This window comes from Papio anubis, chromosome X (assembly GCF_008728515.1).
Source record: "Papio anubis isolate 15944 chromosome X, Panubis1.0, whole genome shotgun sequence".
In the NCBI taxonomy this organism is placed as follows: Eukaryota; Metazoa; Chordata; class Mammalia; order Primates; family Cercopithecidae; genus Papio; species Papio anubis.
The window spans coordinates 29864664-29891266 of record NC_044996.1 but is presented as its reverse complement, the minus strand read 5'-3'; the positions used below and the strand labels follow the sequence as shown (position 1 = coordinate 29891266).

The 26603-nt window shown below is 38.3% G+C and overlaps 1 protein-coding gene across 2 annotated transcripts in view; it reads right to left on the bottom strand.

Annotated features, from left to right (window-relative positions):
- TENM1 (teneurin transmembrane protein 1) overlaps positions 1 to 26603 on the bottom strand; it is a 385367-nt gene that overhangs the window by 120897 nt on the left and 237867 nt on the right. For both annotated transcript variants that reach the window (XM_009198225.4, XM_017954358.3), the window contains exons 15-17: positions 25642 to 25909; positions 8852 to 8995; positions 2291 to 2540 (exon numbers count right to left, since the gene is read on the bottom strand). In XM_009198225.4, coding sequence (XP_009196489.2) covers positions 2291 to 2540; positions 8852 to 8995; positions 25642 to 25909 — 662 coding nt within the window. The remainder of the gene's footprint in view (positions 1 to 2290; positions 2541 to 8851; positions 8996 to 25641; positions 25910 to 26603) is intronic.

Below are 26603 nucleotides of genomic sequence, written 5' to 3'. Positions count from 1 at the left end.
AATCTAACACTAATAAAAAAATGTTAAGAAGAACTACTCAAAAGGATCTCAACTCAGAAAAGCCGGTTAGCTTGAGAAAAGCTCTCAAGCTAAGCGAGAGAGCCTTGATGCGTGAATTCAAAATGTGTGCATGCCTAAGTGAAGAGCTGAGACAATGAGACAAAACAGTGCCATGGAATAAGAATGAATAGAGGCATTGGATAGTACTTCAAACTGTCAGAAACTAATTTTTCTTTATACTGAGAAAATCAGTTTGCAATTAGGGTCCAAGTTATTCTATTTTATACTTCGAATGGCTTTGTGTTGAAGGTCATAAGGTACTTTGGACTAAAATGCAAATCTGTAAACTGTTAAGGATCCTTGACCAAGAGAGAATCTCATCAATGAATGACAATTGTTCCACTTTAGGTAGATTTACATTTAAATTACAAAGAAAAGGATTAAATTTAGCTAGAGTTTAAAAAATATTAATATAATTTTTTGTTTTCCTTTTGTAGATAATTTTACTGTTTTTCCTTTGAGGAGTTAGCTATATAGGGGTTAGCTATATAGGCTTTATAGGGTTAACTATGTAGACTCAGCAAGACAAGGTCTCTGTCTACCTGACAGTCTGGATGACTGGAAACATTCACATGTTGAATGAATTGTTCAGTGCTCCCATCCATATTTGGCATTATGTAGATAGAGCATCCCTAGGGTTTTGAAAACAGTGTGGACTGTTGTATAAATCATTTCCACATCCAGGCATGCAACCAACCATCTGGGCCTTCCTGTTGACTTTCCAGTAAGTAGGTGCCCGAAGAGATGTGCTGCTAGAAATGACAAGTCGCCATGAGGTGTAACATCCTGAGGTACATGAACACTTGATTAGGGTAGGGTACTATGAATTAGTACCTCTCTAGACTCTCTAAAAGTGCTTTGTCTTTATTATAAAGTCTTAACTTTACAGTCTATTTTTTCATTAGCTAAGGGATTTAACAGCTTTCTTCCCTATGACAGCCTTTGCTATTATAATTAAGAAATGTATTAAAACTGGAGTGAATTAATGTAAAAAGTGGATGGGGCTTAGGACCAGAAGATTTCCCCAGCTAGGTGTGAGGGAAAAATTCAGTATTAGAAAACGGAGGTATATTCCATAACAAGCATGATAATCTGAAAATTTTTGAGAAATGCCCTTATGTATTCAAATTTACATGCTTGTGTGAAAGTAAGTGTTAAATGAAAATGACCCAAGACTTCTCATGTGTTTTAATTGGCTTTGATGATGCCATGTACATACGAGTTGCTCTATCAATGTCTCTGCTCTCCAGTCACTATATTTGATCACTATTTGTCAGGTCATTGAGGAGAAGCCTGAAGAAAAAACTGTTTTATGGAATAGTTCATAGGATAGCATCTAGATCTTCTGGAACATAGAGAAACTTTAAGCCAAATGTTTCAGACGCATGTGTAGGGAATACAGCTATCATAACTAATTAGAAAGAAGGCTCTACCAGTTTATCCAGGGGAAAGGAAACAGGTTTGTGTATTCTTAAGGAGATGGGAGTTGAAGCTTCCCTATTCTATAACTCCAGGAGATACACACTTGTGTCTTATAATCTCAGAAAGGGAAGAAATAAGCGAATTAAGCCACAGTCAATTTAGTCATAATCTTTGTGGAACTTCAGGATATGGAATACTAAAAGCTACAAATTCCTTACAAAAGGTGTCAAAATACTTTGTACTCTCAAGAAAATTATTAAACCGTGTGAGAAAATCTAAAGATAAGTGCTTTAATTATCATGGGGTAGGGCTTTTAAGGGTAAAGAACCAGTTCTTCCTTCTTTATCATGCCATGAAAACCAGATTTCCATTTTCTTGTTTATGAAATGACCATTTCCAAAGATTGGAAATAAAAACTTACGAAGTTTAGCCTTTTGGATCAGACAGTATCTCTCCCAACTAGAATGGAATAGTTTTGATGAGTCTTCACAGTGGCCAGCAGTGAGTGATTGACTTACTTGAGTGCTTGGAAGTATTGAGATCCATGTCAGTGTCAGCACTGTATACAGGGAAGGACATACATACAGGGATGTTAACACTTCCTGGTTCTCCAAAGTAGTGCTCAAAGGATCCTTCAAGTAGGAAGAGTGGGCACGTTGACCTTTGTCCCTATTCCTGCATCTTAACTCAGTGCTACAATAGGGACAATTGCATTTTCTGCTTCTTCTGGCAATGCTTTGTCTTTTTATGTTATCTTGCTTTTTGCTTTATCTGCTAAGCAAATATATAGAGATTAGAGAAGACTTACCTCAATTCCAAAATACTAACGGAGTTCCCCGAGGGAAATATTCTCCTTACAAAATTGAAGTCGCCAACATACACACTGCCATCAGGGCCAGAAGCTAAGGCGACAGGAGCAAAGAGTTTGTTGTTGTGGGCTGGGCCATTGCAATTGGTGCAGGCTACACTCCTTTGGTGTCCATTACCCATTATGGTTGATATGACTGGGGGTTGCTGGGAAATGAACATATTTTCTCCATTCCCTTTATGTATGATTCCTAGATTCAAGGAAAACAAAAAGAGAATTTAAGAAAAGCAATTACCACAAAATAATCTCTCCAATATTTTAATTTACTTTTCATCATTCAAAGCAGGAAGGAGCTTTGGCCTGGCATAAGAGAACCTGAGAATGAAACACACACTTTCCTCAGTTTTGTTTAATTGCATAACCACAACAAATAGTAGCATAATACTTTGCCTCAGTTTGTCCATCTGTGAAGTAGGGTAATGCAACCAGTCCTTATAATGTTGATTCTAAATGACTCAATAGAGCATTTGATGACTAACTTTTAATGACCTATTCACTCTGGACTCTGTGAATCATCTGTGGCTACATTTCCATAACTGGCTGACTCTTTTCTGATGCCTAGCACAGACCTGTCTGACTTCAAATTACCCTCACTATGAAACCGGTTCCTGAAAAGAGAATATCAGTCAATTTTAATATTAACCTTAGCAAAACACAATCAGGAAGGTAATCTACTTCTGTGAAAAGAAAAGAAATCCTACTGCTAGAATGTACTTCAAAGATATATGAAAGAAACTTGAATTTTCCACTCTTTTGGACCATATCACACTATCATCAGTGCAGGAAATAGAGATACTGACTTATGAAAATGCTTTGCAGACATTCTGTGTGGGCAATCTCATCCATACCCACAGCTTTAACTCCCATTTCTATATGCTGAAACTTTCTCCCATCCAGAGAGTTCTTAACTGACATGCAATTTCCTTCTAGACCTTTTTACTTGGAACCCCATAATTACCTCAGACTCAAACATATAAAAACTGAACTCACTATTTTTCTGCAACCCCTCCCAAACCCCGCTCTTCCTCTTGTGTTCCCTAATCATCTTGTGAGTGGTTGTACCATGCATACAATTACCTAAATTGGAAATCTAGATATCACCACGGCTCTTCTTTCCCCCCATTCTTGAAACCTGATTAATCATTAACTCCCATTGAGTCTATCCCTTAAAATGTGTTGAAACCAGTTTCTTCTTCACTATTCCCACATTAGTTTAGTTTTTCTTAACTTCTTGGTCTCTTGGTCTCCATGCATACCCATTTCCAGACCTTCGTCCCCACTCCTGCCATAGAGATTATTTCAGTCTGTGGCTTAATACCTTTCAATAGCTCCATATCCCTTTAGGATAAAGGGCACATTCCTTATTGTTAAGACATACAAAGTCCTTCATGATTTGGCCCTTGACTACTTCTTCAGTCTCCCCTCTCATCATGCTTTCATCTATATCCTGAGATCTAGCCAGAACAAACTACTTATGGTTACTTTCACCTACTTCCATTCCTCTATGTTTTTGTCCATGCTATTATCTTTATCTTGAATGCCTTCCTCATCTTGTCTGCTTGGGGAAGTTCTATTCATCCTTTAAAGCTCAGCTCAAGTTTTCCTCAATGCTCCATCAAGGCAGAGTCAGTTACTCCCTCCTCTGTGTGCCCATAGTTTGTTTTCCATAGCTCTGTTACAACATTTATCACATTGTGTGATACAGTTTTTATTACTTCTCTGTCTTTCTCATTAGAACATGAATGAGCTCCTTGAAGGCAGATCCTCTTTCTTACTCCTTTCTGTATTTTAGTGCCAATCCCTGTGGCCAAATCATTATAAGTGCTCAGTAAATGTTGAAAATAGGCTTTGAGTTTCTCATAGTTTCCTTGTCTAAATTCCAATGATTTTGCAAGCCTGCTGAGCCTGGGCAGAAAATCCAAGGAACAAGTACTGCTGTGCTAAATAGCTCAAGTCAGCCCAGAATGAGCCAGGGCAGGTGAAACATCCATGTTGTGGGAAGGCATGCCCATGTGTCAGACTGAAGTCACTGATAGCAAATGAATGAATGCAGTTATATGGTTAAGCCTTATTTTTTTCTCCCTTTCCCCCTGCTGTCTATCTCCTTGCATTGCCTGTTATTCTCCCTAAACATTTCCTGAAATGTCTCCTTATTTTTCTTCCAACTTTTGGTACCACAGTCCTACCATAGAAACTATTGATCACTCTGAGGTAGGAACATTGCTGGCAAAAATAAACAAGTGGGTAAAACATGCTACAATACCATGGTGGCAATACATGGTTGGAAAGAGCCTTCCAGGAAACAGAAATCCCATCCGTCATATAGTATTTGGATTTCAAATTTAAGTATTTTTACTTTTCCTTCCAGGGCGATTTCTGGCTACTTTTGCAACACATGATTTGCAGGAGCAGCTGTGAGTTTATGCCCTAACAAATTGGTCTTTTACTGCAGAACTGTGAGATTTCTTGAGGATCACTACTTTCTTATTATTTTATTAATAACTTTATTAGGTAGTAGAGACCTTTCTTAAGATTTAGAATAGTTAATTAAGTAAGATTAACAGGACTGAATTTCATTTCCCAAAAAACATTTAGTTGCAGTGTGGTCAGTATTGTAATTCAAATAAATTAGGAGGAGGTAAATGAGAACTGGAATGACAGTTGTACAACACCATTGAAGAGAAATCTCTTGATTGCTAACAGAATATTCTACAAATGAGACTATGATATGTTCTTTAATAAATGAGGAAACCACTGTTTAGCATGTCAGTATTTCAGCAATGCACTGTAGTGTATATCATTCAAAAATCTTTCCAATTATTGGCTTGGAAATACCAGATTTGCTATTAACATCTATTTTCACAGGTAGATCTCCATTTTTTAAATATCAATATAATGGTATAGTTAACAATTACCCTCAAAATGACATGTTATTACCAGCCTCCTGGCAATTTTAAAACTAAAGATGGCTATTCTAAACCATTCTTCTAAGCCTGCAATTCTAAAACTCCCCTTTTCTATTAGAAAGCCCAACACTCCATCAAAGAAGAAGAATGATTAAAGGAAATAAAACATAAGGCAATGTACTTTCTGATTACATCTCAACAATTGATGTCTGGCTTTCATGCAAGGTACTAAAGTGCCCGTGTACTGAAATTACCATTCCTGTTTAAAGCCGAAGCAATCAAAACAAAAATAGGCAATCCCCTTTTGTATTGCCTTGGAAAAATAGATCATTTTGAAGGGTGTTTTTGTTGTTTCAAGAATCTGTTTAACCTTCCATTACACAGAACCAGGGCATACCATCTAGCAACCATGATTTAATATCAATTCTTTTGCAAAATGTTGCTTTGAAAATATTTTGTTTATGTTCCTAGAAATCTTGATCAATTACTGCTGCCTCCTTTCCAGTTTCTTCTGCCACACATGCTCATTTTGAAAAGGGAATCAAATGATCCTAGGACAACAGACATTATTTATGTGAAGGCCAACTTCCTGCTAAGGATTGGGCGTCTTATTTACAGTTAACGAAACCCCACTGAATGGTGCCCACTGCACATTTTATCTTCAAAGTTTTCCTTTTCTTTGCCAAAAAGCCAAGTCCACTGTATAATAAGGTAAGCACACTTTTAAACATACTAGTCATACCCTCTTGCTACTTTGTTCAGAACTTCTCTTGATGTTTATAAATATGTCTGAAATAAAAAATCTCCTTGAAAGCCAGTGGGTGGTGCTTTATGCTGATTTCAAGGAAGAAACCATTTTTCAGATTTATGAACAACAAAGAGACACAACACATATTTCTCTCAGTACTTGACTGAGTGGATATAAACACAAACTGGGAGGTATGCCAGTGTGATCAATGGATATTTACTTCTCCTCCCAGTAAAACCATTTGTCGGCAAACTACTGGCTTATTTTGGAGGATAAGTTAAAAGAAATTCTTTACCAATTTTGAGACAGATGACAATACCCAGTTAGTGCCCTAGATTGTTCTTTTTGATAATTTTAGACACTCAACTGGCAGGAAACCCTAGGGGATATGTTTGAGAAAAGATATAGCAAACAAATAGCTTAGTTCTGTAACAGATATGCACAACTTTCTTATAATTTTAAAGAACTGAGTTTTCTTAAAATGAATGAATATACCCTCTTTATAATCACTAAGAAGATGTACTTAAAAGGAATAATGTTGAAAACCACAAGTTTCTGGTGCTTTTATCTCAGTGAAAATCAGAACCATCTTTATATACCAGGTCTAATATTTGGGAAACAATTCTCCACAACCAATGGTTAATTGTCAGGTAATATAATTGCAGCAACGGAAATCACAAAAGGTCTGAAAACACTGCCTGCTAGAAACTACCCATTGCATAATGATTTTGGAGCCAAAGAAAACTGAGGAATAGAATGGCAGCAGACATCCAGTCTAATTACAGGTGTCTTTTTAACTAGTGAGAGGAAACTGGGGGAAGATAGATTCTTGTTTTTAATCTGCTATCTGTCTCTGATCAAAAAAGCAGGATGCCTAAAGAGTTACGTTTCTCCCAGAGAGAAGTGGAGTGGGGGAATTTGGAGAGACGTTGCTCTTGCCTTAATCAGTCAGAAAAGACTGTCTGACCCGAGGGGGAAAGAGCATTGCTTTCTAAATTGGTCTTCCCAAAGCTGCTCCGTCACACTTATCATTCCTGCCTCTAAAACTGCCTTTGTGGGTGGGATTTAGACTTCGAAAACATCCCAAGAGAGGTTTTCGTGTCCAAGGTCAGGCTGAAAGGCAGCAGCAGAGCTGGCTTCAGATCTGTTTCCTGGCAAGTGTGATGAGTTCTTGGTTGGAAATACGCGTCTACAAATGAGATGATAAAATGAACAAATGTTCCTTTTTAAAAACCTATCCAAAGGAAGGCTTCTTTCTCAGAATAAATTTCTCAGAAAGGTAGAAACACAAAGCAGATTTAGTGGGGCTGTGAATGAGCACACACAATCTTTTGGGGGTGATAAAAATATTCTAAAACTGGGTTGTGGTGATGGTTGCACAACTACAAATTTACTAAAGATCATTGAAGTGTATACTTATAATGGGTAAATTTTATGATGTATAAATTATACTTCAATAAAGCTGTTAAAAATTCTCAGAAATAACTTGATGCCTATTACCTAAAATCTAATTACTGGTGAATTAGGGGTGGAGATAACACATTTGTGGAAATCAGGGGGGCCCCAAAGCCAACTTTCTGAATGACTCCCTTCTGTTCTGAATGTTTCAAGTCTGTGTGAAGCAAATGGTAAGAGGATACAAGACTGGGAGCACACAGCTGGGGGCTGGCTCAATTGAGGTCATTTCCTACTTTGTGTTTAATGTCAATGACAGGCATTTCAAAGAGACAATCCATACAAGCCAATAAAAGTGAGTGGAAAAGAAACGGCTGCTTAAAATGTCAAACTCTTTCAAATCAAAACAAAAAACCTAATAATTTAATAAGTGGCATCTGCCCTTTCATTTTTGTACTTTTAAAACTGTGGCTTTCCTTTTGACAACAGAAAAAAAAGTTGACATTTTATATCTCATCCTGAATCTTTGCTCTTAAAAAAATAAACTGTTTGATATGGAATTCAGAATCTTCCTTGAAGGAGGGGAAAGAGGTATAATGGGGCATACAGCAATAGACTCATTCACCTTCAGAGTCCCACACTGAGACTGTAGTAGGCGGTCTCTTTCTATGGTTGAAGTAAATCTGGTTAGCTTTGCCATTCAAAATTTCTCAGCCTGTGGGGCTCGTTGACATAGCTGATTTGACTATGGTACAGATGAAGTGATATCATGGGTGTGATTATAAAATGGATCTCTTAGCTTTGGTCAGTTCATGGCCTTATAAGATCGCCTGGCCTTAGCCACCTGTTCCACAAAGTTAAGATGGATACAAGGATGGCTGGATGGAAGTGTGTAGGGGCCTCAACACATTCTGATCCCCGATTCTGGAAAAATTACCCAAAGTACATGTCCTACTATAGCTTGTTCAGAATCTGTCTCTTTAGATGAAAAGGGACATGATTCCACAGTAGACGTTCAGAGGAAAGCTATATGAAAACACCAGTGACGGGTTTCCCACTAAGATGCAACAGGAGGTGAAGGAACTTGGATGAAGGAGTTATAACCAGGGTAGCAAACTCAGTTTGTCTGGGAAAAGCACAAACTCAGGTGCCACCTCTGCTCCCTTCTCCTGATTTATTTAACATTTAAATTGCAAACAAGGAGAACAGCAGGGAGAGTGGTCCAAAGAAGGGATAGATTAAGATGAGAGTGTTCTCATTCTTACCACACTAAGAGTAATTCAAAATAGAATTATTACATTTGAAAGGAAATGCACTAATGCGGTCATCTCTAAGTAGTATTCTTACAAGTAATTTTTATCTTGTACTTTCCAAATTTTCTGCAATGAATATGTATTATACAGCATTAGGAAAGTGAAAGTAGTATTAATAAAAATTTAAAAAGCTACTTACCACTTTGAGGATTCAAAATGTGATGCTTATTCAAAGACCAGCCTCCTAGGTTAGAAGCATCCATCTCAAAACCTTGTAAAACGACTGTCCTTTGCTCCCAGAGAATAAAGTCAGGGCATGTTTCATATTCATATCCCACAGATACTGCAGACAAAGAGTTAACAGCACATTAGAAAATTGTAAAATATTTGCTTCATGTTTATACTAGTTGACGATTCTGTGGATATTACATTGGCTACTGAATTCTGATTAGAGTTGAAATTTGACTGCAAATTTCTTTCACCTAGCACAGTACAACTTGCATCTAGCATAGCATTGGTCACTTAAAAGCGATCAGTGCGTATTGGATAAATATAAGAAGGAGTGAGTAAATAAATGCTCTTATTAGGTCGGTACCATATGTTTATGGACATTAAGCTTTATTTTGGGCTTTTGGGTTGGAGGCTATGCTGTAAAACTGAAGAGAGTCGCTTTCTGCAGGATTAAGCTGTGGTAGTATAATTTCTCACCACCTTTGTAGGAGAAGAGCAGGTAGGGCTAGTTTTTTACCACTATAGTGAAAAATGCACTCAGGAAGCTGCCTTTGGAGTACTAGGTCACTTATACAGCAAACAACTACATATGAAACTAATAAAAATGGATTTGCCTAATTTACGTTTTCCTGTGGTAACTGGCTTTTGGTTTGCTGAGAAGACTAAGTTTGCTTAGAGTGATGCAAGTGTAAATTCCACTTTGTGCACATTATGTTTTGGTTTCCGCATATAACTAACCAATGGGACATCACCCAACATTTGGCTTCAACTGCTATGCAGCACAGATGTTGTGCATTAAACTTGGAACCCTGGTATGCCACTGAAATGGGAAATGCAGAATGTGGTAGCTTGAGTGTCTTTGCGCTTCTGAACTATGTATAGCTCAAGTATACCAAGTCCTAGCCATTTTCCCTTTTGGTAAACCTGCTTACCTGTTGGAACTCCAGATTTCTGATTCTTAAATTTACAATGCTTTCTATCCTCATAATGTTCTAAGCCTGAGAACACTGGCTCATTATACTGCATATCCTGAAGCGACTTGCCTCCTTTCTGGCAGCTTAAAATAGCCCCTGTTGGTCTGTGCTCTGCCATTGCTTTCGAGTACCTGCCTCTACCTGACTCTTTAGATGCCCCTGAAGAGCTCAGTCCTTCCTTTGTTATTTGGTTATGAAAACTGGAAATGAAAATGGGTGCTTAAACAATGCCAAACCATAGGTCCAAAAGTGAAAAAATAAAGTCAACTAGTTTTGGTTTTTGGCATTAGGTGAAGGGAAAAGATGGTAATTTTAGTCAAACTGATTTGTGTGTTCATGTGCATGTGTGTGTGAGCACATTCACAGACAAGCCAAAAGTCCCTGTAATCACAAATACCCAACTCTCTGACTTTGTGGATCATTTGTGGCCAATTTTAAATTGCAGGCAGGCTTCTTTTTGTCCTCCACTCTACCAAAACTTATAATAGGGATCAGGTCCATCTTCATGGGTATGACCCATGCTTAGGAGGGCTCCACACTTGGTTTAATGCTCTCCAGTCACTGTCTTGACATTTGTAATACTTTTTAAACAAGGGGCTCTGTATTTTCCTTTTCATTTCACTGGGACCTGCAAATTATGTAGCCATTCCTGGCGGGGATGCCCTTCTATTAGCCATCAGCTGGCAAAGACTCATGAAATGCAGACTCATTTTAATATTATCCCCAACCAAGCATTATTAGCAAAGGAGGCCAATGGACGGGGGGCGGGGGATGAAACTAATCATCTCTGCCAATGCTGTTCTCTATTAACAGTGGAAATAGACTCTCAGAGGGGAAAGGAATCTCAAAGATAATCTAGTTCAAGTTACACTTACGGTACAAATCAATACTGTCTACAGTCTCCCTGATATCTCATACAGCCCTTCTACTTGCAAAAACAACTCTGGTAAAGTGCAAAGAGTTGGTTTTGGACCAAGAGTTAGAAAAGACTTCAACTCTCAGGTCTATCATTAACTAGCTGTGTGGGCTCAGGCAAGTTATTCTCCATCTCTGGAGTTGGGCTTTTCACTGGTAGCATAGTGGGAGGGAGTGACTAGAATTGGTGGTTCTTAGATGCTTTTGTGTCAGGGAACACTTCGTTGTGAATCTAATTAAAGTTATGGACATTCTTCCTAGAAAAATGCATATGCATACAAAATTTTGTATATAACTTTAGGCAGTTCACTGACTTTCTGAAGTCCAAATAAAGATCTCAGATCAAAGACAACTGTAGTAGACAATCCTTTTAATCCTTCTTTAGCACTAACACTGTAAATTGCATTCTTTCTAGATTACATTTGATAACTTCTGGTTGAGGATCAAACCCCAAAGCCAAATAGAACACTGAATCTTATGCTGGAAAAATCAGGTGGTTAGAGAGCACACTGAGGGCCATGTTGGTATGTAGGATAACACAGCTTCTGCTTCTCCTGCCAACATTTAAAAGTCTTGATTAATAAATAATCACAATGACAATAATTACAAGTTCCCTTAAAGCCATCATCTCCTTCCCCACAGTGCTCCTGGCAATTACTGGATCTGCCTTCTGTACATTGTAAGTCTGGTGAGCTCTCCTAGAATCCCTCCTCCGGAAGGTGATTGTGCAGTTTTGCAAATAAGTAGTGTGCCCTGGTGACCTGTGATGGTGGTTTGGAGCCTGCTTTTTCTCTCTCAGTAACAGTTAAAGATCCTCCCAACTCTGCAGCAGGAAATGCTTACATAAAGCATCAATTAAGGAGTTCTCAGTGCAGTGGTAATGAGACATACGTATTCTTTTCACCTCCTCCTATCTGCTCTCTGAATTGCTCTCCAGTCCACAACAAAAAAGTGCATTGGCTGCAAACCTCACAATTATATTACTTTTTTTCCCCAGTCACAGCAAATAGCATCAAGGCAACCACTTACTAAGTTCCCTCTAATTTTTATTAGATTTACTTTCCCCCAAGAAAGCTCTATGAGCTAATGAAGTTATAATTTATATTTAAGACTTGTCCAAAATTTCCAGCTGACTTTAATGAGAATAGCTGTGTGTCGAGGTATTTTCATATGTGGTTCTTTGCTCAGGGTAACAAGGCAAAGTTTCTTTCTGACAGCAGCCCACTTTAACATAATCCTGGAACTTGCAATCAGCTTATGAGAAGGCAAATGTTTCACCCCATGGAGCTTCTCTCCAAGCTCACAAGAACTAGCAAATACAATAGCAACTAATCCTAGACTTTCTGTCATGGAACCAGACTATAATGTACTAAATGCCTACTTTTTTCATATAATTAAATATAGGGAAAAAAAGGTTATACTGGAGCTGGCACTGAAAACGCTGTCTTGACACTATGCTCTGCCTGACACTATGACAGCTGAGCCTCAGCTAAATAAGCACAGTGGACCACTACCATTTCCTAGGCAGCCTGTTGTCTATCACGTCTGATCATCAACATAGCATGGTACAGGGCACAGATTCAGTCTCTAGCACTCTGGAGTAGGGACTAGGGAGAAGAGTGTAATAGAAAGGAAAAAGAAAATTCATCAACATCGCAGAGAAGCTGTAGAAAGTAGACTAGACTCGCAGTGAGCAGGAATAAGTGGATAAGGGGTCCTGGACTACACTTCCCAGGGATTAGCATAATGGGTTCATGCTGGTGTGCATATATTGAGAAGGCAGTCGAGAGAGAGTAATTATTATGAAATAATACTTTCTCTGAGCCATGTGATCACCTCCCTTGTGACTCTTCTAATTCCATATGGATTTCTGCCTTCCTGTATTCTCTCCTCCACCTCCACACAGAGATATTAACGGAATGTTCAATAACCAAGAGTCACTAATTGTCAAGATAGTCTTGTTACTTTTGCAGAAGATTCTATCCTCTGGTCACAGGACTGCACCTCTGACTTCACTGTTAGTCATCTTGCAAATATTACACTGGCTTGTAAAGAAGACTGAGTAAAAAATTGTAGCTTGCTCCTCCAAAGCCATTTGACATTGGAAAAATGACTGAATGTTCATTCTGCTTATCAGAGCAGCAGCATTTGTATGACATGGGGATGGCAAGAAGGCTGAGGGTCACGGCGTCTCTGATAACCTAGTTTAGCTACTGTGACATTCATCTATAAGGGCTAGGATAGGAGATTGACATTAAGTAGCCAAGGTAAAGGTGCCATGCAGTGAAGCTGATGTGTGAAATATGACAAGATTAAGCAGATGACTTTCAACAGCTTCAGGCTAAGGCTTCAGAATTTATAATGGTTGCATTTATGAAGGCAATATATAATTAAAAGTAGTCTGATAGTCAATGTGAGAAATTTACATGTTACCTTCATGAACTCAGGGAACATCTAAAAATAATTTCATGATATTTAAAAGGTACTTAGTGACAAGATTAAAATCTTCTTCTCCAAAAGGAATTATTGAATATAACAGTAAATATTTTCTATTATTTTAAAATACAAGATAAATGCAAAAACAAAAACAACAGCAAAAGACAAAAAACCTAAAGAACCAAATGAAGGCCATGGCAACAACAGACCAATACTATGTAGACGAAATGCTATCTATTTAAAACAAGTACCTGCTCTCAGAGATTCTTCTATCTTTCCCTATTCTCTAGTGATTTATCGTAGGATAAGATGAGCCCAGAGGCTCCTCAATTTGACACACTGCCCAGTGGCCTGAAATGCTTTGTTTATCTATTATTCCTAGCTTACTAAGAGTGTCAGAATCAGGTGTTGAATTTTCATCAACTGTCTTTTCGGCACTTACAGAAATATTCACATAGTTTTCCCCTTTAATCTGTTAAGACAGTGAATTATAGCAATAGATTTCCCAATGTTGAACCATTTTTCTCGTCCTAAAATAAACTTTACCTGGACATGATGTATTATCCTTTCAGTGAATCACTGGATTTGGTTTGGCAATCCCTTACTTAAGATCTTTACCCTACCTATTTACAAAAATAAGGGTTAAACATGATAGTGTTAGAGTGAGGTAGTTGAATGAAGAGAAAGTACAGGTAGGAAATTAAAATAATCCAAGAGTGAGACAGCTATGCAACACTTTTGCCAAGAGGTTACATACAGTAAAACCTAATATTACAAGATTTTTTTTTTTCTGGCTGCTTTGTCCAAGTCCAGCTGTATAAAAGCCAACATGGATAACCTATATTGCCACCAAAGGCAGAGTGATACACTGGCTCATGAAAAACATTTGTGAGTGCCTTTGTGTACTTGGGCACTGCGCTCCTCTCTCTGGGCAGACCCACCTTTCCATTACATAGGCAAGGCTAAGGGATCACCCTGATCCTCTGTCAGTATTCATTTCTTTGTTCGGTCATTCAACAAATATGCAATATTTCATGGGTACCTCTCGTTGACAGGCAGTTTGTGGGGCACTGGGGATATGAGGTTGAACAAGACAGCATCCCTCCCCCTAGCGGAGGTTATATTCTAGAGGGAAGAACAAATATAAAAGTAAAAGAAATACACACACACACACACACACATTGTAATAAAGGTTATGATGGGAAAATGCTGAGCATTATGAGAGAGTGCAACCAGGAAATTTGTGTTGAACTGTGGAGGCAAGGAAAAGCATCTTTACCAAGAAGAGGTTTACCTTTATAGGGAAGGGCATTCTAGGCAGAGAGAGTGGCATGTGTGGAAGGCCTTGAGACTTGGTAGCTTTGAGAAATTTAAAGAAGGTCAGGGTGGCTAGAGAGTCAGTTTCTCTCCAGTGCATCAAAAACAAGTGAAGAACAACAACCTTCCCTGTCCCTACCCAGTAAAAAATTGTAAGATTACTATCCCCTAGCAGTATTTAGGCATATTTTGGGGGAAGGAAGGGGTTTTGGAATTGACTCACCTTGAAAATGGACTGGCTATCCTTTGAAACAATGTGATTGATTAAAAGGGATTCAATATTGTGATGGAAAGTGAGGTGCTGTTATTCAATGATGCAGCAAACCTTCACCAAGCTGCTCTATGTGCCAGGCAGGTGATCTGTGAAGCACTGGAGATATACTGAATATTATACAGGGCAGGATAATTTTTCATGTGAGAGAAGCCACACCTTGAAGGATTACCTACTTTCTGGAATTTTTTCATTTTTTAATTTTTTAGACAGAGTTTCACTCTTGTTGCCCAGGCTGGAGTGCAGTGGTGTGATCACAGCTCATTGTAACCTCCGCCTCCCAGGTTCAAGCAATTCTCCTGCCTCAGCCTCCCGAGTAGCTGGGATTACAGGCATGCACCACCACTCCTGGCTATTTTTATTATTATTATTATTTTTAGTAGAGACGGGGTTTCACCATGTTGGCCAGGCCGGTCTTGAACTCCTGACCTTGGGTCATCTACCCGCCTTGGCCTCCCAGAGTGCTGGGATTACAGGCATGAGTCACCGCGCCCAGCCTACTTTCTGGAATTTTTATCAATGGTCTCCCTAATAATTACTACAAAATAATATGCCTTGCATTTGTATAATACATAACAATTAAACATGTTTTTGTGCATATGATCTAATTTGAAGACTCAAAAACTCATGAGGAAACTACATTTACTCCAGTTTGATAGATATCATAGAGACTCAAAGAAATGAAGTTATTAAGTCCAAGGTTGCATGGCTAGTAAATGGCAGAGCCAGAGCTCACACCCAGCAACTCATAGGCAAATGTTTTCATCTACTATGCTAGATAACAGCTATTAAGGGGGAAGGCCCACAATTCAGTAGTGCTAAATAAATAACTTTTTATTTGTTCAGAATTTAAGGGACAAGGACTGGAAGCTAGGGTAACCTTGAAGTAGAAGTGCCATGTAACCCAAATGGCCAAAAATGGTGCTTGGTTATGTTGTTTTCTTGATGTAATTATTAACAGTATCTCCTTTTACTCTCAAAAGGATCTGGTTTGAATGATAAATTATGTGGTCACCCAATGTTGAAAGGATACCTCCGTAGTCCCCTCTGATATGGGTTGATAGAGGGGACCAGAAGACAAGAACAGTCATAAACGCTGATCTGGAAAATAAGTCACATGGTTTGATAAGTCATTTAATTTTTCTGTTTCTGGGCTTATCATGTTACCAATGGCTTTCAGACTTTCAGGTCTGAAAGTCATGATAAGAAACACAATTTATTAATTGTGACCCAGCATCCACATGGGGAGATATACATACACACACACACACACACACACACGAAACAAAATTTTCCAAGACAATACTGTCTTTGCAGCATCACATTCTGGTATGTTCTATTTAATTCTGCTCACTTCGGTTCTATTATATTCCATCACATTCTATTCAATTTTTCAAAACAAAAGTGCTGATTGACTCACCAAATAGATTTCACAATCTACTAATGGGCGTGACCAGAAGTTTGAAATGGGCACAAGACCACTTGCTTATGAAAGTATTAGTGAAGGCCATTTGAAAACCTTGGTAGGAACTCTCACTTTTGGAAATGCTATCTTATATCTTATAAGATATATTAAAATGTATACAACTTATATCCTACATTAAACATATTTCATATGTAAGGATGAAAATTGAGTTGTAGTTCACAAGCTGACATGATGCTCCATTTTTCAGACACTTATTTAAACCTTTATTAATGTTGATTTTCACATTTCCTTTTCATCTTCTGGTGACAATAAACTTGTTTTTTAGGTAGCAAACATTTTGTAGGTCCTTGAAAAACTCATATCCTTGGCACTGTGCCTATACAGTTGAATGGATAAAACAGCCCTGCTCTCAGTTAACGATTATGAATTCATGAGTGGGGAGAAATGATGAAAGATTTTTATATCTGTTAGCTTCTCTGACAGAAAACCACTGGGGCGTTGAATTGGGTACTCAGTAAGGTGGGTTGGTTACTTTAGTGAGGAGAGGCAGCATTGAAAGGCATACAGAACTCAGGACTGGGAGACCCGAGTTTGAATCCCTGCTCTGTACAGGACTCTAGGCCAGTTACTTTTCTTTCTGACCCTCCCCTCTGCAACATGAAGATCATACTAATTCTGCCATGCCTACCAGGCAGGAATGTTATAAGGATTAAAATGAGATAATGTATGTGAAAGTAGTTTGCAAATTGTAAAGCACTACCCATTTGTTATTAAAATATTCAGTGGATGCTATTTTTGGCTGCCCAACCTGCTTAGGTTTTACTGAAGGGAAATTTATGAATGCTAAAGCATCGTTTTCAGGAATGTTTTGTGTGCACAAAGCAACCATAGCTTAGCACCTATTACTATTAATGTTCCCCTGTTTCTCTCTAACACAATTTAGACAGACTCCTATGTGTCGTGAACCTTTAGGAAGTGTAGTCCTCCCAGAAACACCATTCTTTGTTGCCAAACTACTGTACTAAATAATTATGCAATTGTTGTTGCCAATAACCTTGAAGAAAAATAGAACTGTTTATGGCAGAGCTACTAACAGTGGATGGCTGATTTCCTGAACTTCCAGGACTCCAAACTGCTGCAATATAATTTAATTAAAATAAAGACGAGGCAGAATACATTATTACATATTGATAATGTACGCAGACACAGGCGGACATCGGGAATTATTTTGACAAAATTCACATAATGGATGCAGATCAGAGCCCCTGAACAAGCCAGTTTGTCAAATTAAATAAGCCATCTCTAGAATTTTAACAGCCCTGTGAACTTAACAGTAATGATTTTTTTTTTTTTACATTGTTTTGCAAGCAGCAGAGTTGGGAAAGAAACTAGATAAAATACAATGATTTCCAGACATCGTACTTTATTTAGAATCAAAGAATAAAGCACTAAGTCCAAATTATTTAAAACGCTCACATGGAGTTTTTAGCAGGGGAGTCTTGTCTGTATATCAGACAACAAAATCTTTAAGCCGGATGAACTAGTGATTGTGGCTTTTGTACTGGAACCCTGGGGATGATTTTACTCTTCTTCTACTTGATCAATATTGTACTTGGATTAATCAATCTTATCAGTTACCATTGATATTTCTCCAAGGAAGGAGTTCATACAACCCCTGTTTTTAATTTACTCACTCTGGTATTATCCCTTCAGTTGCAAAGTCTGTTTCCTTACAAAAAATGGTGGTATATCCTAGGATCTCAAGCACTTCTTTTCTCATTTTCGCTGTCCCTCAACACTCTATTCTTCTCCTGTGATATTCTAGCCCTTAGAGATTACACCAATTCCCAACAGCCGAGCTACATGGAAAACAAGAGTCCCACATTTCAAATTAATTTAGATATTCACCATCACTTTAAATTCAGCTTGTTTAAACCTGAACCCTTCTTTCTCCATCACCCAGAAGTGAGTGGACCAGAGATTCATATTTAACTGGCATGGGAGGAAAAAGAGTGGGAGATCTTTCTAGACACAGTTTTAACCAAAGTCCTTGCTCTAACTGGACTGCATGAATGCCGATCATATCTTATATTAGTTTCCAATCTCTGCTGTAACAAATTACCAAACACTTAAAAGCTTCAAACAAGAAAAACCATCTTGCAGTTATGGAGGTCAGAATTCTCAAATGGGTCTCACTGAGCAAAAATCAAGGTGTCAGTAGGGCTGAGTTCCTTTCCAGAGGCTCTAAGGGAAAATCCATTTCTTTGCCTTTTCCAGCTTCTAGTAGCTGCTTACATGCCATAGTCTGTGGCTCTCTTCCCTCATCTTCAAAGCCAGCAATGTTGCATTTCTCTGTGCCTTTCTTCCATAGTTATATCCTCATGTACTCTGACCTCCCCTTCCGTTCCCTTCTCTACTTATAAGGACCCTTATGACAAATTGAGCCTACCCAGATAGACCAGGATAATCTCCAATCTCAAATCAGAAGTTAACAATCTTAATTTCATCTATAAGCTTAATTCTCTTTTGGCATGCAACATAACATATTCATAGTTTCCAAGGATGGACATCTTTGTGGGGGTGGCTATTATTCTGCCTACCAAATAGCTATACTAGTATTTCTGAATTTGAAGCAAATCTGAAAAGTGTCAGATACAGCACTGTTGCTGGTGCAAAATTGAGTCTATTTCTTCCCATATCAGTTAAGTGATTATAAAATATCACCAGGAGTACAAATAGACATTTCCATTTCCTTCTTTGTTTATTTAGATTTAATCATAAATATTAAGGTATCAGCTCAATGGTTGCATATTTGATCCTATTTGTTTCCATTCATTTATTATCTGAACTATTTATCATCTACTGTGTTCTTACAGAGCTCACAATCCATCTTCAGAGTAGTAGATTCTCCAACTTCATTCTACCAACTGTTCAGAAGTTTTACCATTGTCAGAATATGGATCTTTTGAAAACATTATGCCACGAAAAGCAAGCCAGACACAAAAGACCACATATTGTATGATTCCATGTGTTTCAAATATCCAGAACAGATAAATCCATATAGACAAAATGGAGATGAGCAGATTCTAGGACTTGGGGGAGGGAGGAGTTGGGAGTGACTGCCAATGTGTATGGGGCTACTTCGTGGAGGAGTGATGATGAAAATGTTCTGGAATTAGATATTGGTGGTAGTTGTATAACCTTGTGAAAATACTAAAAACCAATGAATTGTACACTTTAAGTGAGTGAACTTTATGGTCTATGAATTATACCTCAATAAGCCTGTTATTTGCCAGGCGCGGTGGCTCAAGCCTGTAATCCCAGCACTTTGGGAGGCCGAGACGGGCGGATCACGAGGTCAGGAGATCGAGACCATCCTGGCTGACACGGTGAAACCCCGTCTCTACTAAAAAAATACAAAAAACTAGCCGGGCGAGGTGGCGGGCGCCTGTAGTCCCAGCTACTCGGGAGGCTGAGGCAGGAGAATGGCGTGAACCTGGGAGGCGGAGCTTGCAGTGAGCTGAGATCCGGCCACTGCACTCCAGCCTGGGCGACAGAGCGAGACTCCGTCTCAAAAAAAAAAAAAAAAAAAAAAAATAAGCCTGTTATTTAAAAAAAATGAAGTTGAGCTGCATTTATGTGAACCCTAGCAAGAAATGACTACTAGATGCTGTACTGGTCAGTTCTTCATGAGAGGACTGGGTAAATTTCTAAGTGTCATGATTTTAGAAAAAAAGCAAAAAACAAAAACAAAAACAACCCCTCAAAACCTAGCTGGGGTCTAAGGATGATCATAAAGAATTAGAAAATATGAAAAACTATTTAAAAGATCAACAAATTCAGGTGTTGGTTTTTTGAAAAATTAGTAAGATAGGCCACTAGCTAGATTAATAAAGAAGAAAAGAGAGAAGGTCCAAATAAACACAACTAGAAACAACAAAGGGGATATTACCACTGACTCCACAGAAATGTAAATAACCATCAGAAAATACTATGAACACCTAGGAAGAGATTAATAAATTCATGGACACATACATCCTCCCAGGATTGAACCAGGAAGAAATTGATTCCCCGAACAGACCAATAATGAGCTCTGAAACGGAATCAGTAATAAATAGCCTACCAATCAACCAACCAACCAACAAAAAAACCCAGGACCAGGTGGATTCATAGCAAAATTCTAGCAGATGTACAAAGAACAGCTGGTACCATTCCCACCAGAATTATTCCAAAAAATTGAGGAGGGACTCCTCCCCCCCAACTCATTCTATGAGGCCAGCATCATCCTGATACCAAAACCTGGCAGAGACACAACAGAAAAGAAAACTTCAGGTCAATATCCCTGATGAATATTGATGCAAAAATCCTTAAAAAAAAATACTTGCAAACTGAATCCAGCAGCACTTCAAAAAGCTAATCCACTATGATCAAGTATACTTCATCCCTGGGATGTAAAGTTGGTTCAACATACTCAAATTAATAAATGTGATTCATCACATAAACGGAACTAGAGAAAAAAACCACTTGATTATCTCAATAGATGCATAAACGGCTTTGATAAAATTCAACATGCATTCATGTTAAAAACTCTCTATTACAAACTAGATATTGAAGGAACATAGCTCAAAATAGTAAGAGCCATCCATGACAAACCTATAGCCAACATCTTACTGAATGGGCAAAACCTGGAAGCATTCCTCTTGAAAACTGGCACAAAACAAGGATGCCCTCTCTCATCAGTCCTATTCAACATGGCATTGGAAGTCCTGGCCAGAGGAATACAGCAAGAAAAAGAAATAAAGGGCATCCAAATAGGAAGACAGGAAGTCAAACTATCCTGTTAGCAAATAACATGATTCTATATCTAGAAATCCCCACAGATTTGGCCCCAAAGCTCCTTTAGCTGATAGCTTCAGCAAAGTTTCAGGATACAAAATCAATGTACAAAAATCACTAGCATTCCCATATACCAATAACAGCCAAGCTGAGAGCCAAATCAGGAACACACTTTCATTCACAATACTCACAAGAAGAATAAAATACCTAGGAATACGGTTAACCAGGAAGGTGAAAAATCTCTCAAAGAGAATTATAAAACACTGCTCAGATAAATCTGAGATAACATAAACAAACAGAAAAGCATTCTATGCTCATGGATAAGAAGCATCAATATCGTAAAAATGACCATACCACCGAAAGCAATTTACAGATTCAATGCTATTTCTATCAAACTACCAATGACATTCTTCACAAAATTAGAAAAAATATACTCTAAAATTCATATGGAACCACAAAAAAAGCCTAAATAGCCAAGGCAATCCTAAACTAAAAGAAAAAAAGCTGGAGGCCTCACATTACTCAACTTCAAACTATACTACAGTGTTACAGTGACTAAAACAGCATGGTACTGGTATAAAAACAGACACACAGACCAATGGAACAGAATAGAGAGCCCAGAAATAAGGTCACACATCTACAACCACCTGATCTTCAACAAAGCTGACAAAAACAAGCAACAGGGAAAGGACTCCCTATTCAAAAAACAGTGCTGCAATAACTGGCTAGCCATATACAGAAGATTGAAACTGGACCCCTTACTTACACCATATACACAAATCAACTCAAGATGGATTAAAGACTTAGGTGTAAAACCCAAAACTATAAAAACCCTGGAAGACAACTGAGGTAATACCATTTTGGACATAGCAACAGACAAAGATTTCATGAGGAAGACAACAAAAGCAATCACAACAAAAACAAAAATTGACAAACGGGATCTAATAAAATTTAAGAGCTTATGCACAGCAAAAGAAACTATCAACAGAGTAAACAGATAACCTAAAGAATAGGAGAAAATACTTGCAAACTATGCATCTAACAAATGTCTAATATCCAGCATCTATAAGGAACTTAAACAAATTAATAAGAAAAAAATTAACAACCCTATTAAAAAGTAGGCAAAGGGCACGAACAGATGCTTTTCCAAAGAAGACATATATGTGGCCAATAGCATATTAAAAAAGCTCAATATCACCCATCATTAGAGAAATGCAAATTTTAAAAAAGTCAAAAAATAATAGATGCTGGCGAGGTTGTAGAGAAAAGGGAACAATTAAACACTGTTGGTGGGAGCATAAATTAGTTCAGCCATTGTGGAAAGCAGTGTGTCAATTCCTGAAAGACCTAAAAACAGAATTGCCATTCGACCCAGAAATCCTATTTTTTGGATAGGAATATAAACCATTCTACCATAAAGACACATGCACACAAATGTTCATTGCAGCACTATTCACAATAGCAAAGACGTGGAATCACCCTAAATACCCATCAATGACAGATTGGATAAAAAAGATGTGGTACTTATATACCATGGAATACTGTACAGCCATAAAAAAGAATGACATCGTGTCTTTCGCGGAAACGTGGATGGAGCTGGAGGTTATTATCCTTAGCAAACTAACACAGAAACAGAAAACCAAATACCGCATGTTCTCTCTTATAAGTGGGAGCTAAATGATGAGAACTCATGGACACAAAGAGGGGAACAACAGACACTGGGGCCTATTTAAGGGTGGAGGCTGGGAGGAGGGAAAGGAGCAGAAAAAATGACTACTGGGTACTAGGCTTAGTAAATGGGTGCCAAAACAATCTGTACCATAAACCCTGTGACACGAATTTACCTATATAACAAGCCTACACACATACCCATGAACCTAAAATAAAAGTTTAAAGATAAATTAATTAAAATAATTGGAAAATAAGGACCTATAGAGAAAAATTAGAGGAATTTTGGATTATCTGCCTAGTGAAGGAAATGCTGTAGGATAATATGGAGAAGAGAATTAGAGACTTTGAGTATGATTCGGTGAGGGTCTCAGCAAGAATGAGATGTCGCACTTGTAAATGTTCACTGCAGAGAGTTTGAATTAAGGCATGGGCAGAGTTAAGAGAATTATCAAGGAAGGGAGAGCCACCTAAGCACTGGCATAACTGGTAAACTTTCCGGGCTTGTAGGGGGAAGAGGAGGGAGTGATGATACAGAAGGCAAGATAGAGCATGGGGATTTGGAGGAGGCGCTACTAGACAGGAGCTGCTATTGTCTAATGTAGTCTGCAGTAAAGCAGGAAGAGGGATAAATACCCTGACCTTGTTCTCGTTCTACAGTCTCCAGATGGTGCCACTCATTCAGCAAATCAAGTGGGAAGTTAAAGAGCAAGGAGTTCAGGGAAAGCAGTCCATGGAAACCAGCCTCTCAGTGCACAGAGAAGGACAGAAAAGAGATTATGTGTGTGTGTTTGTGGGGGGCGGAGAGGTGGGGTGGGCAGGGAGGGGAAATGGAGAGTAAGTAGCACAAAGTGCCTGCCTGTTATACTCACAACACCATTCTTAGAGAAGCTGAGGCAACAAATACCTGCATAGACTCCATGCTTTATACTATGTGATCACAGTACCCTGGCCACAAAACTGAAAAAAAGCAATACCAGCAACTGACATTTGTTGAATGCTTACGATGTGCCAAGCACTTTATGTTACTCACCTTATTTAATCATCATATCATAATAAACCTATGAGTAACATAATCTTTATGATAATCACTTTATAGATGGAGAAACTGTGGCATTTGGAGATTAAGTAATTTATCCAATGTCACATAGCTCGCAAGTAGAGAAGGAATGATTTGAACCCAGGGAAGGAGGCTGGCTCCAGAGCTGTTCTCATAACCACTACACTAATAGAATAGGGATTAAGCAGGACTCTGTAGGCTGGTCAGCAACTTTCATGGTAGCCTAATGCTAAAGTTCTGCCTTACAAGGGTGTCCTGGACTGCACAGTAAATGGCTGACACAATACAATATTTTCTCTAAGAGGAACCTGAATGCAAGATACACTGCAAGTTAGCAGACCACATAGAATGTGAAGAGCTGAAAGAGAGAAGGAAGGTAGTTAGTATGGCAGGAGGAGAGATGAAGTTAGTCTTAAGTATGGCTGAGTCACCACTGTGGGAATCAGTGGACTTGGAAAAAACTTGAACTGGGTTTATGTTGATGGAGCAGATGCTGACCTTCTAGAAATGCAATGCGTCCTGAACAAGGCTATAAGTTTGAGGCCTGCTTGTGAGGCTATTGATGGTATTTCTTGTACTTTCTTATTTTCTTGTGTGTCTTTACAATAATTTCCCATTTACTGAGGAAATATGAACCCATCCACATTCCTTGCTTTCCAGTAAAGTCCAACACAAATGAGTTAATTATTTAAATATATGAGGGTCTCTTGGGCAGAGAAGAGTCATCAGTCTCTCTCTCCCTCTGTCTCTCTCTCTCTCTCTCACTCTCTCTCCCTTTGGGAAGAGAAAATTGACATACTATGGTCAAAGAAATATAGTTCAGCTCTATGGGAATTATATCATGACAGACACTTCCAAGGGAGGATGTCTAAATGTCTCTTTTGGAGAACTTTAAAATAATCTTCTCATCTGTCCAAGGGTGATTTACATGAGCTACTGCCTGAAGGTACAAGGATCAAAGGCTCCCAAACTGCAGATCTACAAACCTGTATCAAGTTCCTTAGAAAGGTTTCTCTGTTTTCTACAGAGTGACAGAGATAAAGACTTTGGTGTTAGTCTATCTCACTCTGATTGTCAGGGTTTGATTGCTTGCCATCATTTCTTAAAACAGGCTATTTTTTCTTTTCTGCTATTAAGTTATCCCTCATTTATGAAATTATGGTAGCAGTAGGAATAGTATATTATAGTGAGTTCTTTTAAAAATATTCTTACTTGACAATATAAAACATTGGCAAATCTATCTCTGCCTCATTTTAAAAAAATGTCATATGTCTGGGAGAAATAAGTATCTGAAAACCACAGGCCCAAAGGACCTCTTCAGGTCCCTCCTATCTATAAGATGCTAGGTTTTAAAGTCTTGAGATTACAGAAAATCAAAAGGAATAGGAAGGCAGGATGATTTTTTATTTAACCTGAAGAAGTAACAAGTTAATGAAGTCTAACCATCTTAGACATAAAAGATAATAAGTGGAGATGGCTATAAGTTAGAATTTTGTAGTCTCTAAGTAGAAATGACAGTCTAAACGTCAAATCCAAAAACATGGCCTATAGAACGCCACACCAAAGGTCACATTTAGAAGGCAGCATTCGGCTCTGGTGACAGTTACAAGTCAGATATTGCGTGATTCTATTGGTATGCAGCCATCATGAAAGGGGAACTAAAATCTTTCTGAAGCAAAAATGTGTCAAAAGGGAACTCTAAACTGGCCTCAAGGGAGTGTTTAAATGAAAAATGCCTTAGATCCTTTAAATAGAAGAAAATCAATAATTATTCCAAATACAAATTAACACGCAACAAGTATTTTCTGTTCTGTGCATGTAATACTGCTATTTACATATAACTAGTTCAACGTACCCAAAGCCTCTGCCAGGCCCCAAACCTTCTGTCCATAGATGTCGGTCTTGTTCCAAGCAAACGTGTAGACAAGATTAATTGCGGCGGGAAACCACTTCTGTGTGAGTCGCCCTTCCACAGCTACTGTGAGGTGTACTTTTATCATCCCGACAGGAATCGTTGAATGTGTCAGAAGGATCCGTAGCAGGGTTTTATACCCAGGGGTGCGGCTGCTCAGGTAACTCAGCCTCACAAAGCTGGAGGGAATGGGAATTTCCTCCTGTACAACCTGAAATAATAATAATAAAAAAAGCCAAATAGGCTCTTGTCAGTGGTCGCAGGTAGATGAGGATATTGTGTGCTTAGTTATCTTTGAAACATGCCAAAGGAGAGAGCTTAAACAGGTCTAAGGATGTCAAGGCATTTGTTCTTGAATCTTTGTGAGATTGTATAATAATAGGTTTTGAATTTTGCTCCAAACATGAATGGAGACAAGACCCAACCTTAAGGATTGTTTTTATTTTTTTCCCATGCCAGGAAAGATTGTGTGAGGAACAATTTCAGCTTTTCAATAGTGTTCCAAAAACTGCTTAGTAGGAGTTGAAAAAGATCACACCACTGAATGTCAAGCAATTCAGTACTACAGGCTCCATTAAGGGGTCTTTTTCTTATATAAACATACACAAAATCTTGTTTGGTGTTAAGTCGTATATCATAAAACCATTGGTGTAATCCTTATTCAGGCTAGGCTCTCTAAGAGGAAGAACTTGAGAAGCAGGCCCAGCAAGTGATATTTTATGACAAAGATTATAGTTTCCCTAGAATTAATCTTTACTGATGCCATCAAATTAGTTTTCTTTGGAGCTTTGAAATGACCCTGAGGCCAAATTTTTAATCAAATTTTTCTTACATATTTCTCTGTGCCTGGATGTAGCAATGGCTGGGAACAAGTTTCTCCAAGTTGGCACTTGTGACTGAGAAGC